This window comes from Penicillium diatomitis (assembly GCF_028827545.1).
Source record: "Penicillium diatomitis strain IBT 30728 chromosome Unknown utg000001l_segment0_segment0, whole genome shotgun sequence".
Taxonomy (NCBI): Eukaryota; Fungi; Ascomycota; class Eurotiomycetes; order Eurotiales; family Aspergillaceae; genus Penicillium; species Penicillium diatomitis.
In genome coordinates, this window is record NW_026623173.1 from 1,192,844 (window position 1) to 1,205,903 (window position 13,060).

Genomic DNA, 13,060 nt, shown 5'->3' on the forward strand with positions numbered 1-13,060 from the left:
TTCGGACTGCAGTGACAACTCGCTGCCGATTTGATGATCTCGCCGGCTCAGCTGCGCGTGATTTTCGAACCTTTCTACAGTCATCATCCTTTCTCTCCCCCTCCGCCACCATCTGGCACCAACACCTCCTCCATTACCACTACGACTTACCTCCCACACACACCTCCCCTACTCGTGCTTCCTCGTGATCTGACCGTCCCCGATCCATCTTTGCTGCCACCTCCGACTTCTTCCTGTCTTTTGCGCTCTCTGCCCCTGCTCTCCCCGTTGCTGCGCCCTGCCTGTGACTGTCCACCAGAGTGGTCGTCTTGAATCGATCAGGACGGTCATTTCCGCAGACCAAATCGTGGACAATCCGAAAGCTCCATCCATCTATCTAGAGAGGCAAATAACGGTACACCACCTTGTCATTCTTCCCATCGATCGCCTTATATCCTTCAGTCAGCGATCTACCCCGCGATAGAATCATGCGATAAGCATCCACCCGCTGCGGCCAGGACCATCTCGCGACTGGAACATTTCGCTCGTCGTCACGACGAGAAGCGAAATGGCACACCTGCCATTCAGCGCAGTTCTGTCGCCGCTGGTTTTAACACCTAGTGAGTGATTATCACATCTAACCTCGTCCTCAAAGCGGCCGAGTTGTCTGTGTCTCCTTCTACTCCTCCAAAATCATTTTGGGCGCAAAGGATCGCCACTAGTCTTAGCACAGCTGCCGTTGGTGGATGCCCGACTCTACCCCGTACTTGGTCTTCTCAATCTGACCTGGTCTTCTGCTCCCATTTTGCTCCCGCTCAGCCGCGCAGATGCCTCCTTGTCAACACAATGTGCTCAATGATCAACTTTCACCGTCAATCAACCCCGCAACACTGCCTCTGCCCCCATCTCCATGCACGACTCCCTCCGCGCCAGTTGTGAGGCCAGAAGAATCCGCCTGGAGAGCGGATCCAACCGTGGGCCCAGGTGAGTTGGATGGCACGGCCCGATCCACTCCCAAATTGGGAACACCCACTGCTGCTCCAAGGGAATCGAAAGCGTCGGTCGAGCCCACGTCAGTCGAGCCCACGGCTGCATCGCTTTCGGAGCCAGTGAGCTGCGATACTCCTTCGATAACGTTCGAGGATCTTGCTCGGCGGTATCGCCAAAGCCATCGGAAACGGATTCAAAGACAGCGCCTGGAATCTCGCCTGCGTACGGCCAAGGTATCCACCGGAGTTTTGTCGCGCATGATCCGCGTGGGAAACACAGTCCAAAGAGGCTTGATCGAAACGCTCAAACATGAAGACAAGTCCAACTTTGTCTCACTCTACCAAACGCTATTGGATCTTCGGGAGTCGTGCGATTTCACTGCGCGAGCCGACGAGCAGGCGGACTGGTCAGATGAATCAAGTCCTTCCTTAGACGCTGGCCGTCATTCTTCCATGGACTTTCTTCACCAGCTGAGCCCCCAATCCCGGACGGACTTATTGGATATTTTGCATCGAGTTCGCTCTGATCCCCAATTCTTGGTTAATCGTCTCCGCAGCTTCACATCCGCTCAACTGGCCACATTTATCTCCCCAGCCTCTTCCTTGGACTTTGGAGACCCTGCTTTCCCTTCTTCCTTTTCTACTGCCACATCCTCGTCTTCTCGGGTCCGCGGCCAGTATTCAATGAACCGAATTTCAACCACATCTGCCTCTTTCAAGAACTATGTGTATGCTTTTGAACGGACGGACCCGCTGACCATTTTGTTTTGTAATGTGTTCACTGCGCAACTGGATTCCGAGTCTGCCGAGTCCAGACTGAGGCTGGATGTGTGGTCAACTGTCTGCGCGCAACTAATATCCCAGGGCAGCAGTAAATTCTATCCTTTAGTTGGTCAAGTTTTGTCCTCAATTACGCACGGCATTTGGAAAGCCCGGCCTCAGTTTGAGCTTTACCTGATGGACATCCTGCAAAGAGGCGCATTTCTCCTGGAACACACAGCTAGCCCTGCTGGTTTGGATTTCACGCCGGAAGCCTTGGATCCATTGCGTACTGATGTGGCCGAGGAATTCTTTGCCTCTGCAGTGGACGGCCTGTTCCGTGTTCTAGACGATCCAGACTGTGGATTTCCTTCTGCAGTCTTTCAATTTGCTCGGGAAGTCCTGGGAAGACTGGATTCACCTGACAGCCGCAGCCGTTTTCTTGAATATCTCTTTGTGCAGTGGTTCTTTCCCAAATTTCTCTACAGTGCCCTGACTTATCCGGAGGTATGACTTTTGATTTCTCTTCTTCGTGATCCTAGGCTGACTCGACATTCTGTTGTTTTCTTAGGCGCATGGGCTGTTGCTCGATTTTCACATACGTAAAGACGCTCGGGAGAAGCTACTTGGACAAGTGGGACTTCGCGCGTATTCTCAAATTTACGCCGTCCTACGATCAATGTTCGTGACACTCTGTCCCAGCCTCCAGTCGAACTCGCACTTATCCAATCCGCACAGGCATCATGTTTCCGTACTCCGCCCTTCAATAAAAGCTCATGTGGACAACATGCTTTCCCGCTTTTATGTCAACCATTCTTCCCAGCCGTCGTCTGCGAAAGTTTCCTGCGAAACGGAGTCTAGCGCCGACTGCGCACATCGCGACGATTCAACACCAAACTTCCTTCTCCTATCTTCAGCCGATGTCGTCACCTTGCTGGATGCTCTCTTCCCAACTCCAGGATCTCCAGTCGATCCGACGCCGGGGTTCACCGGCGCCTCAATGCATAAAGCTACAAACGGCCTGCGATCTGCAACGTCAACTGGAAATACATTTGCCAAAACTGCACTTGGGCGTATCGCTCATGGAAATTCGTCTCATATGGCTCGCTCAGAAGACCAGATCTCTCAAGCTGCTGCGCGTGTTCGCTTCGAGCTAAGTGATCTGGATGAGAGACATGGACGCGTTACGATGGATCATCCTGCTGAAGAGAATTGGACAATATTGTCCGTCGCTTCTGAAGACAGTGCACTTGCGAGCACTATCACGCCGTCATATTCGAGGATGAGTAGTGACCGAGATTCTTCCTTCGACTATCACGGCCAGGCGGAAGGCGATGAAGCCTTGCACAATGCAGTAATACGTCTTATCAACGAGGACCACTGCCATCAAGCGGGTGAGGTGAACCAAGATGCTCTTGAACCCAAGATAGCATTGGCGACGCTCAGGGGGCGTTTCAATCGTGCCATGTTCTCCGCTCAGAACAACTCTGATTTCGTTAATGCGCATTACTGGTGGAACCTGACACGTCAGTTGCGTCGACAGTCACTCTCGGACGGCTCAAACAGTGACGCTTGGATTCTTGAGCCTATGCACAAGCGCTGCATGCGCTCGCTTGAGAAATCTATTGACGTGATCGACCGATGCGAAATGGAGCTCTTGTTTATAGATCAAAGCTTGCATCGGCTTCATGCGCAAGTCAAATCTCTCATGGCTGTCGTGACCAAGATTCGCATCAAGATGTGGTACATGACCGAGGTGAAAAACTCCATGCGATATGAGGAGGCGCGGCACGTCACTACTGCCCTGACGATGATCCCTACTGCCCGCCCACAGACCACTGATTTGCCCGAATATTCGCGTTCCAGGTTTGGAACGCGCTCTCTTGGAAGCTCATTATTTCAGAAGCCTGAGGTTCAAGTCCTGAAAATGATGACTGCACCCTGCAGTCAAGGCGGTCCTCGGAAGTTGTCTGATGAACAGGTCGATTTGACCCGTAAGTGGCTGGCCCACAGCAATATCGAGAACTTTTGCAAGGGAGAAGAGCGGATTCATCGATTCTGCTATGAGGTACGCATAAGCGTGAATCGATTGGTAGGTGAAACTATGGCAGAGGCCCCAATTCTCTGGGCCAGCGATTTGTTTCAAAGAGAGCGCGTTAGCTACGAAGGCCACGCTGGTCGGGCCTTCCCAGGGCTTTCCATACCAACGACGCCAAGGCCCTCCACTGGAGCCAGTGATGACCATCTTCATTCGCACCATCTCTTCGGCTCTAATCTTTCCGTCTCCGATGCTTACAACCGGCCCCCCGACCTGTCGCCGCTTATCGGACGCAAACCCTCCATCCAAAGCTTTCTTTCAGACAGTTACCGAGCGAATCGTGACCTACCATCGTTTGAAGTTTCATCAATGGGGGGATCGCCCAGCCGTGCTGCGTCAACAACAACAACAACCACAAGTGATAATCATAGTTCATTTTGGTCAGCACATCAAGGCCCCTCCACATATGCGGCCAGTGTTTCCACCGCTTACTCTCGACCTCCTTCAATGATCAGCGATGGCGCTATGCGCCAGCCTCGCCGTGCCGAGCGTAAAGTGCAGGGCAAGGACGAATTCATAGAGGACCTCCGCCAGCACCTGACAAGCCTTCTTTTGAGTGATCTGGGTTCACCAGTGTGGAGCTGTGGTAGCGAAACGGACGCTTGGTTCGCCCGCTACCTAAGCCACCCACCGGTCAAGGCTCAAATGCAAAAACAAGCATCTTTTCAGAAGTTCTACTCTGATTACGAAAAGCGATCTCACTTTGAAAAGCAGCGTCAGTCAAGCGGAGCACGACGAAGTCGATCCCTCGACCGCTCCTGGAGATTTACACAAAAGGGCCCATCCGCAGACGTGTCTAGACACCTGCGAGGCGGATCTGACAAAGATGGTTTCCCTGGCTTTTCATATGAAGATGCGTTCCGCCGTCTGCTCGATACTTTCTCGCGTCATGGCAATCCACTAGTCAAGCTTAACGCATTGAGGGACTTGCGATCCATGGTGATAGCCTCTTTGGTACCTGTGCAAGAGAATGACTCAACAATTAGACGGGCCACCAAGGCCGGTCAAGGCAACGGGAGAGGGTCCAAGACATTTTCCCGAGCATGCACTGGGCGACGAAGTTTCACGGACCTTGACATACCTTCGCTGTTGCAGGCAGATACCACGATCCCGGCAATGGCTCCAGCTGCATCTCTTCCATTCGGGTCCACTCGCTCCACTCATGATGTTCCTGCGGAGGAAAAGATCGTTGCTACCTTACGAAAACTGATTCTTGATGTCAAGCCAAAGACACTCTTTCGTGACTTGCAGTACATATCTGCTTTTGTGCCCACGGAGTATTTCGCTAAATCTGATCGCGAAACCGCATTCCTTCAATTCGGTCTGGCTGCTCTGAGCCTCAAAGAAGAAGCTTGTCACGGTATGGTGGAGGTTGCCGATCGAATTGTGTCTCAAGAGCTCCTGCGACGACATCCCCTTCCTGGCGCAGGCTTTCACTCACGACCGGTTCATGCTATCGACGATGCAGCAGAGATGTGGATTATTACAGCCAAGGAGGGGAATCCCATCGCGCAGCGTGAATTGGCCATTCTCTATTTAACTCATCCCGAACGACTGCAACGCGTCACACTGCCTCTGACTCGACCGCGTGATACATTCAAGGCTGAAATGATGTATCGGCGCGACAAGGATTCCAAGTCCGATCCGCAGAGCATGTGCTTGGCACTACACTGGATGCAGCTTTCAGCCAACGGAGGGGACATCCTTGCACGCAATCGGCTTCGCGAACGAGAGGAATTTGATTCTATTGCATGAGAAGTCGCGCTTTGATTGTGTCATCGACTTACATCTTTGAGTCTTCATGTCTCTGAAGGACTATGTTTTCCATCGCGCTTAATTTTCGTCTTATTATTCTTGACTTCATACCCATTTGTTTCTTGCACATCTATTTGTCTACTTCTGGATGCGACAGGGCAGGCCTTGATCTCGTCTGATTCTTTCTATGCATACACTGATACCCCTTTTTTTTTGATGTCATCATTTCTACCCTATACACTTTCTGTGGTCCTCTAGGGTGATCATCTTTGCTTTGGCGTGATGTCGAATAGGGCATAGGATATATTCTGCGTAGATCTGAACAAAATGGGTTTATTCTTCTTTGAATCCAAGTGGATGATTTCGTGGACGCTCAGGAGAACCAGGAAAGTGATGATCTGGGCAAACAAGGTATATCTCATCTACTCATGTCGCTGGGTAAGCTACCTAAAATCAGCCTCCGGCCCGGCTGTCGTGTTCGGGTTGTTGACAAGGCAGCGGGCAGGTAAGTCGGAGGGAGATGCACGGTCGGGTTACTTAAAGGCACCTCTCCAAAACGCGACATTGAATCCCGACCATTATACCTTCTGAAGTACATAGCGAAATGGCATATACTATATACGGTACCCACTGCAGACTTGAGACTCCTATAAGCTTCCAAGTGGTAATTAAATATATGAATATATAAATAAAAACGGGATGCAGACCTAACCTACGCAGATATCAACGAAGCTTCCCCAGGCCATCAGTATGCACTGTGCAGTGGGAACTAAGGTGTAGGGGGAGTCCTTATCACTGTGAGGATGTAACTCGGAACTGAAACCATGCCAGTCCTTCCGATCTAACATTCTGAATCATCCTGCTTCTGGTCCCCATGAGCAGCTAAGTAGGTATCGGCTCACGATTCCGGCTTCCTTACCCGGGTTGCAAATTGCAGACCGGGTCAAGTGCCCGGGACATATATATAGATGGAGATCGGCGCGTGTCATCCCCTGGTGGGAACGTGAGTCAAGAGATCTAGAGTGGGTACTTCTTCCCCAGCATGCAACCTGACTCGTAACCCAATGTATAAAGCCTAATAGGGAACTGGTGGCACTGATCCTCTGTCGATGTCCAGCTTGCTTCACTGCTGGGGTCAAAAGTGTACTTCAGTTCTGCGGGAAGACGTCAGGCGCCAAGCCCGACGTCATCAAACCCCACGTGCCCTCACCATCTGCACGTCTTCAACTCTCGCAGCTGACAGTGAACAGTCACGGCTGATCTTCATTTTCACATATCTCTTGTCATCGGCCGAACATCAACTTTCAAGGGTCTCACGACGTCGCAAAACTCAACTCCTTTGCTCTCAAACGCCGGGCCTGGTCAAAATTGAAAAGACCCGCCTTATAGCCATCCCGTGCGATTTTACCCCTCCAACGAAACCAACCTTCACAACAACCTTCACTTGATCAAGTCTCTCGCCGCGTCTCTGTGCGCTTCACATTTTCTCACCGATCATGACGACCGCGCCAAGTATGCCTGCAAAGGCTCGAAGCACCGACGATGTGCATATTAGACCTAAAGGTGAGTCTCCTCGTCACAAGAGAGCAGAGAAAAATAGAATACCAGGAGCGGGGTAGAGGGAGGTTCAGCGCCCAAATCCGGTCAACTTGCTAATCGAGCATTGTCGACCTCCCTATATAGGTATTCTCAAGAATCACAACTCTTTCCAAATTGCCCCGGTGTCTGCGCCCGCTCCAGCGGCGCGGCCGAGCATTTCCCCTCTGGCTGAGACCGGCGACACCAAGGAGTTGACACTCCAGAACACTTTGGTGAATGCGGGCCGTCGACGGTCCTCGACCGCGCGGTCGGGCTCAGATCTACGTCGGCAATCGCAAGTCATTCAGCATGACGAAAACGAGCCTCGTCTGAAATGGGACGAGGCGAATCTCTATCTCACGGAGCAGGAGCGCACTGCGAAGATGAAGATCGATGAGCCCAAGACGCCCTACGCTCCGCACTATGACCCAGCTGAGGATGAGGAGGAAATTGAGATGGAAGAGGCTCAAGAAAGATTGATCGACGCGCAAGATTTAGTGGTTGATGAACTCGACAAGACCACTCGTGGAGGTCACCACAAGAAGGGCGTTTCGGAGGACGACATTCCAGACCTCGAGCTGGGTGAGGCGGAAGAGAACCCCGGTGCCCAGGAAGGCGCGGCCCCTCGGATCTACCGCGAGCGGAGTATGAGTACGGAGTCACACAAGAGTGACAAGCATGTTGTGGTTGAGCCTGACAACAATGGGGATGAGACTGCGGCAGAGGGCGATCTCATTTCTACCGAAGAGGCAAAGGAGAAACACCGCCAATTTGAGGAGCATCGGAAGAAACACTATGAGATGCGCAATATCAAGGAGTTACTCGCGTAAGTCAAGAACGATGCGTAACTGGGATGACGCCGAATCCCGAGATTGTATGGCCCCATAACTAATTCTGATATCTTCCAGGCATCCCGAGGAACTTGATGAAGATGAGATGGATGAGGAGGAAGATGCGACTGTGCCCGGTGCCGCGCCTGCTGTTCCTAGCATCCCTGGAAAATTCCAAAACGGCGGACAATAAGCTCTGCAAAGCCAACCGAGTCAACACGTTCCCCAGCATTTGCTTTTCTTCTACTTGCTTCTCGATCGGCCTTTCGCACTTACTCATTCCGCCTGACCGCCTGAGGGTATTGAGTATTGCGGGGTGATCTAGTGCCTGTTCAACTGTCCTTTCAGCTGTGCTTCTACAGGTGCCCTATTTTTCCTACTTGATTTTCTTTCATTCCGGTCAATTTGCATATTCCCCAGCGGCCTGCTTCTCATGTCGGGTATTTCTTATCTAAGATTGAACCCCATCCATTTATTCTCTCAGTCTACCCATATGGTCTCTTTTTTGGGGGGTTGATAATTAGTCTCTGAGGACTCAACCATGACAAATCATATATAAATATAGTAGGTTCAAGAAGCCTTGATCAGTATCAGTATGCTTGGTAGCATTTGACCGTCAGTATCTTTCAAGTGGTGCGGTTTCCCCCGCCTTTCTTGTCCGCCGCTCGTGAGCACAGCTCTTTGGAGTTCGACAAGGTCTCAAGACACTGAGCAGTATACGTACCTATTCATGGAACCTGTCATTCCATAAACCTGCTACTACGTGGTTCTCACTTTAGTAGATTTGGTCCCCCTGATTATTGGCATCTCAATATTGCCTTTTGGGCGAAGCTGATTGCGTACTATTAGTCCGCAACTCTGCTCAGAAAGATAAAAGCATTTGACTCACGCGCAGTCAATTGCAGTGTGTTCAGTCTTGGTATCCAAAGCAAGAGGAAACGAGACTTTGCTGGAAGCACGCAAGAAATAACAAGGAGACATCGTGGACAAGAGGAAGAAAAAAAAAACAAGACACAAAAATAGCAAGCCCTGGTTTCGATCCAGGTACCTTCGGGTTATGAGCCCGACGCGCTTCCTATGCGCCAGCTTGCTTTGTTGTTGAAGAATTGTGACTCATTTCCATTTAGGAGGGTGGGGCTGTGGAAATTTAGGCAACTCCATCATGTTAGTTACCAGGTATAAGGTACCGAGGTAGGGTCTTCGATGAATGTTCTCTGGGCTAACTCTATTGAGTTAGTGGGATGGGTGGTGGATGGGCTATGCCTGTTTGAGGCTAGGTAGAGTGGGTATGATTAAAAGAATTTGCTGGGTCGGAACAGAATATCTCAGATATGGCTTCCGTCGTAGGGACTGGGAACTTTGAAGTGTGAAGGTATGGTCCAAGTCATGCAGAAAGAAGGAGATAGGCAGATCAATAGGATGCCCTGAAGAGTTCAAGGGCCAAATTGTATATTCGTTTACCTCCTTTCACCCCCGACCGGAGTCTAGTCTCGCTGGTGATATATTCCCAATCAGGAAGTCGGCATGGCATGTTTACCACATATATGGGGTTCCTGCTTGCATATGGCCAAATAATTCAGCAGTCCTTGCTTCTAAATGCATATGGCGGGCACACTTAGACCGCTCAGACGGCGGCCTTGGAGTCCCGCATCACCAGTGATAGTACGCTGGGCGGGCGTGTCAGGTATACCCCTGAAATCGATGAAATCTCATGATAATTTACTGTGCAAGTAGACGTATGGGGCATGCTCCAAATCCGGCTGGAAAGGTTGTATTAGCTCGAGCTTCGCGAATCCTTCTGGTCTCTAAGATTGAGATCTAAATTGCAGTAGCAGCTCCGCGATAATGATGCCCGTTTCATGCCATGTGGAGGTCGAGACATGTGTACTTGTAGTACCAGTCAGACTCGCTAGTGAGGTAGGGCTGGTGCCTCAGACATGGCCATTTCAAGTGAATCGGGTATGCGACTCTTCGACCGGTGCCCTGTACTTATTTGCGAGGGATCATACTGAGTTCCTAATGGCCATTAATAGTACGTTCATGCAACATTGATTCACAATTGAATGTATCACTATCCACTATCCAGTGATCCACAACCCAGCAAGATATAGATTGGTGGGAGCTTCATCCTCTTGCCGAGTTAGCTGCTAGGTCACAGTGGTAGGACCAGGCAGAAGATTCATAAAAGGTGGTGTACGATATAGCCTGGGTTTCCCTATTGACTCTTCACTTTAGCATTCATTCGCAGTTTCTCCACAAGTTGAAGATCATTCACCGAACCTACGGCCTTGATCAATGATCAGTAGAGTGCAAATACACGTACATCGGCGCATGCCGCAGAGCGACTGACCGCATTTAAGGAAGATATGAAGGATCACAATAATGGATCCGCTTCCCCTGTGACCAGCATCGATTCTACCCGATGGACCGGGCCATTGGATGAGGGACACAATCCCAGTCCAACACGACACGCTGGCTTGATTGATGCAAAGGGCTGGACTTCCCTCGCTCTCAACCGACGAGTCTGCTATGCGGACCGTATGTGCATTGCCTCGCCGCTTGTCCAGCAGACTGGGATGTGTGGATGGGTATTGTCATTTGGCCTGGAGTTAAGCCACTTCCGACACTCGGCGGTGCTTTCTGGGTAGCTGCTGGGCTGGGCTGAATTTGAGATTGTTTATGTTCAGATCCGGCAGCTCAATGAATCAGTCCGCGTCTCCGAAGCCTTGAGATATGGAGCTGCCTCATAGCCGGGTGATCTTTCGGCGGCGAATAGATATAATGACCTCCGAAATCTTTGCACCGGAACTAGATAATCGTTCGAGTCAGATAGTCTCTTCTCGGCCAGGAATCGATCTGATCGATTGTTCTCCTTGATCAAATGCATCGCTCCGTTCTGGAGTTTCAGATGCCCGCCTCTTCAGGATGGCGGGTGGGGGCATCTGGCCCGACTCTAAAATCGACCTATGGTTACGGCCGACTCGACAACTCCGCGAGCCCCTGCATCGCGATTGCTCTTTTTCCCTTCTCTCCTCCCCCCCTGAACTTGGTTTTTTCTTTTATCCATTCTTCATCACCTTTTTCCTCTCTCACTTGCCCACAGCTCAAGGATACTTTGAAAACAACAATTCTGCCCCCATGGCTGACCTCAACACCACTGAACAAGCTCCAGCGGCCGAACTCGTCAAGCGCGATGAGGCTGTAGCTTTAGCTCCCGAAGTTCTTCCAGCTAGCGACCAGTCGGCGGCCGCTCCCGCCGCGGCACCCACCGAGACCGTCACCCCGACAGAAGCCGAGCCTCAAGTGGTTCAGCCCACGGAAGAGACTCCTGTTGAGCATTGTGAGACTGTCAATGATGCTGCCGCTCTCCCAGCTGCGGCTGCAATCAATCCCGCTGCTCATGTCCCTGATGGGGCCACGCCCCAGGAGCCTTCGGTCGAGGAACAGCCCGAATACCTGACCAAGATCGCCGGCCTGACCCAGTTCTTCGAACAGCTGCCTCAGATCCTGACGGAGACGGGACACCAAGAGATGTGGGGTGTGGTCCTCAAGAATCACGAGGACGTGCCCACCGTGAATGTGCTGATCAAGTTTCTCCGTGCCAACGAGGGCAATGTGCAGGCGGCCCAGGATCAGTTGCGCAAGGCCCTGGAATGGCGCAAGGAGATCAACCCCATTGCACTGGTCGAGTCCGGCCGTTACAGTGCTGCCAAGTATGACGGCCTGGGCTACCTGACCACATATGAACAGGACGGCCGTCCTCTGGTCTTCACCTGGAACATTTACGGCGCTGTCAAGGATGTCAAGAAAACCTTTGGAGACTCGAACGAGTAAGTGAACACGGTGTTTTAGACACCTCGTCCATCTCCCTGTGGTCGCGGAGGGGAAATCAAGGAGAGGGCAAGCTGACACTCAATCCAGATTTGTCAAATGGCGTGCTGCTCTGATGGAGATGGCCGTGCAGGACTTGAAGATGAAGGATGCCACCGAGGTCATTGACTACGACGGCAAGAAGGACCATTACCAGATGATTCAGGTCCACGACTACCTGCACGTCAAGTTCTTGCGCATGGATCCCGTCGTACGCGCTGCGACCAAGCAGACCATCGAGGTCTTCTCGACTGCCTACCCGGAGCTCTTGCGCGAGAAGTTCTTCGTCAACGTCCCGTCCATTATGGGTTGGATGTTCTCCGCCATGAAGCTTTTCCTCAGCCGGAACACAACCCGCAAGTTCCACCCCATCGCTAACGGAGCCAACCTTGCCCGTGAGTTCCCCTCGGCCATTGGAGATCAGATCCCCAAGACCTACGGCGGAAAGGGCGCCGAGCTCAGGGAGGGGGCACGCACTGTGCAGTTGGTTGAGGATGAGGTGGAGCCTGAGGCGGCCCAGAGTGAGAGCCAGCCTACTCAGGCCTCATCTGATGTGGTTGCGCCCGCCGTCCCCGAGAAGGTTGAGCAGCCTGTCGCCGAAGAGGCCACTGCCCCCGTCAGTGCCCAGCCGGCCATGCCTGAGGTACTGACCAAGGATGCCGCCGTGACGGAGGAGGAGAAGCCTGTGAGCGAGGTGGCCAAGTGAATGAGGGGCATCCTGGCTTACTCAATTTCTTATTGTCTCCTTTTACATGATACCCATAGCACAGAGGAACGCCAATGGGCCCTCTCTACTTTTACCAAGGCAATAGGCCACTTTTTAATGACTAAATTCGGCATATTCTTAATAAAAAGTTCGTGACACCAGCTCCCTTGCTATTTGCCGTAATGCATGATCAGTCAGACGTAAAGATCCGAAAAACTCTCCCCTAAGTTGTGATGGCGGCGACAAAATCATATGAGCCCTTGTGAGGATCAAGTACGACTACGAGACTCAACCTCCTACGGCTACCCGTGATTGCCATTTGCGCAGCATCACTTGCCCTCGCATTCTGCCAGTGCCTCATAGTCTCTCACCCCATCAACTTTGAATCTCATTTAATCAAGAGCATCGCTATTTGGAAAAGAGTGCATACCTGCCTTGACCAGCTTTTTTTTCGCGTCGGTGAAACCGGAGCATGCGACCCTGCGCTTTGAGCAGT

The 13,060-nt window shown here is 51.7% G+C and overlaps 3 protein-coding genes across 3 annotated transcripts; all 3 read left to right on the forward strand.

Annotated features, from left to right (window-relative positions):
* Positions 1-806: 806 nt before the first annotated feature.
* N7539_000352 (uncharacterized protein) lies at positions 807-5,580 on the forward strand (the record flags this gene model as incomplete). Its single annotated transcript, XM_056929956.1, has 2 exons — positions 807-2,234; positions 2,299-5,580. The coding sequence occupies 2 exons, from the start codon at positions 807-809 to the stop codon at positions 5,578-5,580; spliced, it is 4,710 nt and encodes a 1,569-aa protein (XP_056794249.1).
* Positions 5,581-7,076: 1,496 nt separating this feature from the next.
* On the forward strand, positions 7,077-8,181 carry N7539_000353 (PP1-complex regulatory subunit GLC8; the record flags this gene model as incomplete). Its single annotated transcript, XM_056929957.1, has 3 exons — positions 7,077-7,143; positions 7,264-7,984; positions 8,067-8,181. 3 exons carry the CDS (start codon positions 7,077-7,079, stop codon positions 8,179-8,181), a joined length of 903 nt encoding a protein of 300 aa, XP_056794250.1.
* A 2,945-nt stretch (positions 8,182-11,126) lies between these two features.
* sfh5 (CRAL/TRIO domain protein) lies at positions 11,127-12,564 on the forward strand (the record flags this gene model as incomplete). Its single annotated transcript, XM_056929958.1, has 2 exons — positions 11,127-11,818; positions 11,910-12,564. The coding sequence occupies 2 exons, from the start codon at positions 11,127-11,129 to the stop codon at positions 12,562-12,564; spliced, it is 1,347 nt and encodes a 448-aa protein (XP_056794251.1).
* Positions 12,565-13,060: the final 496 nt, after the last annotated feature.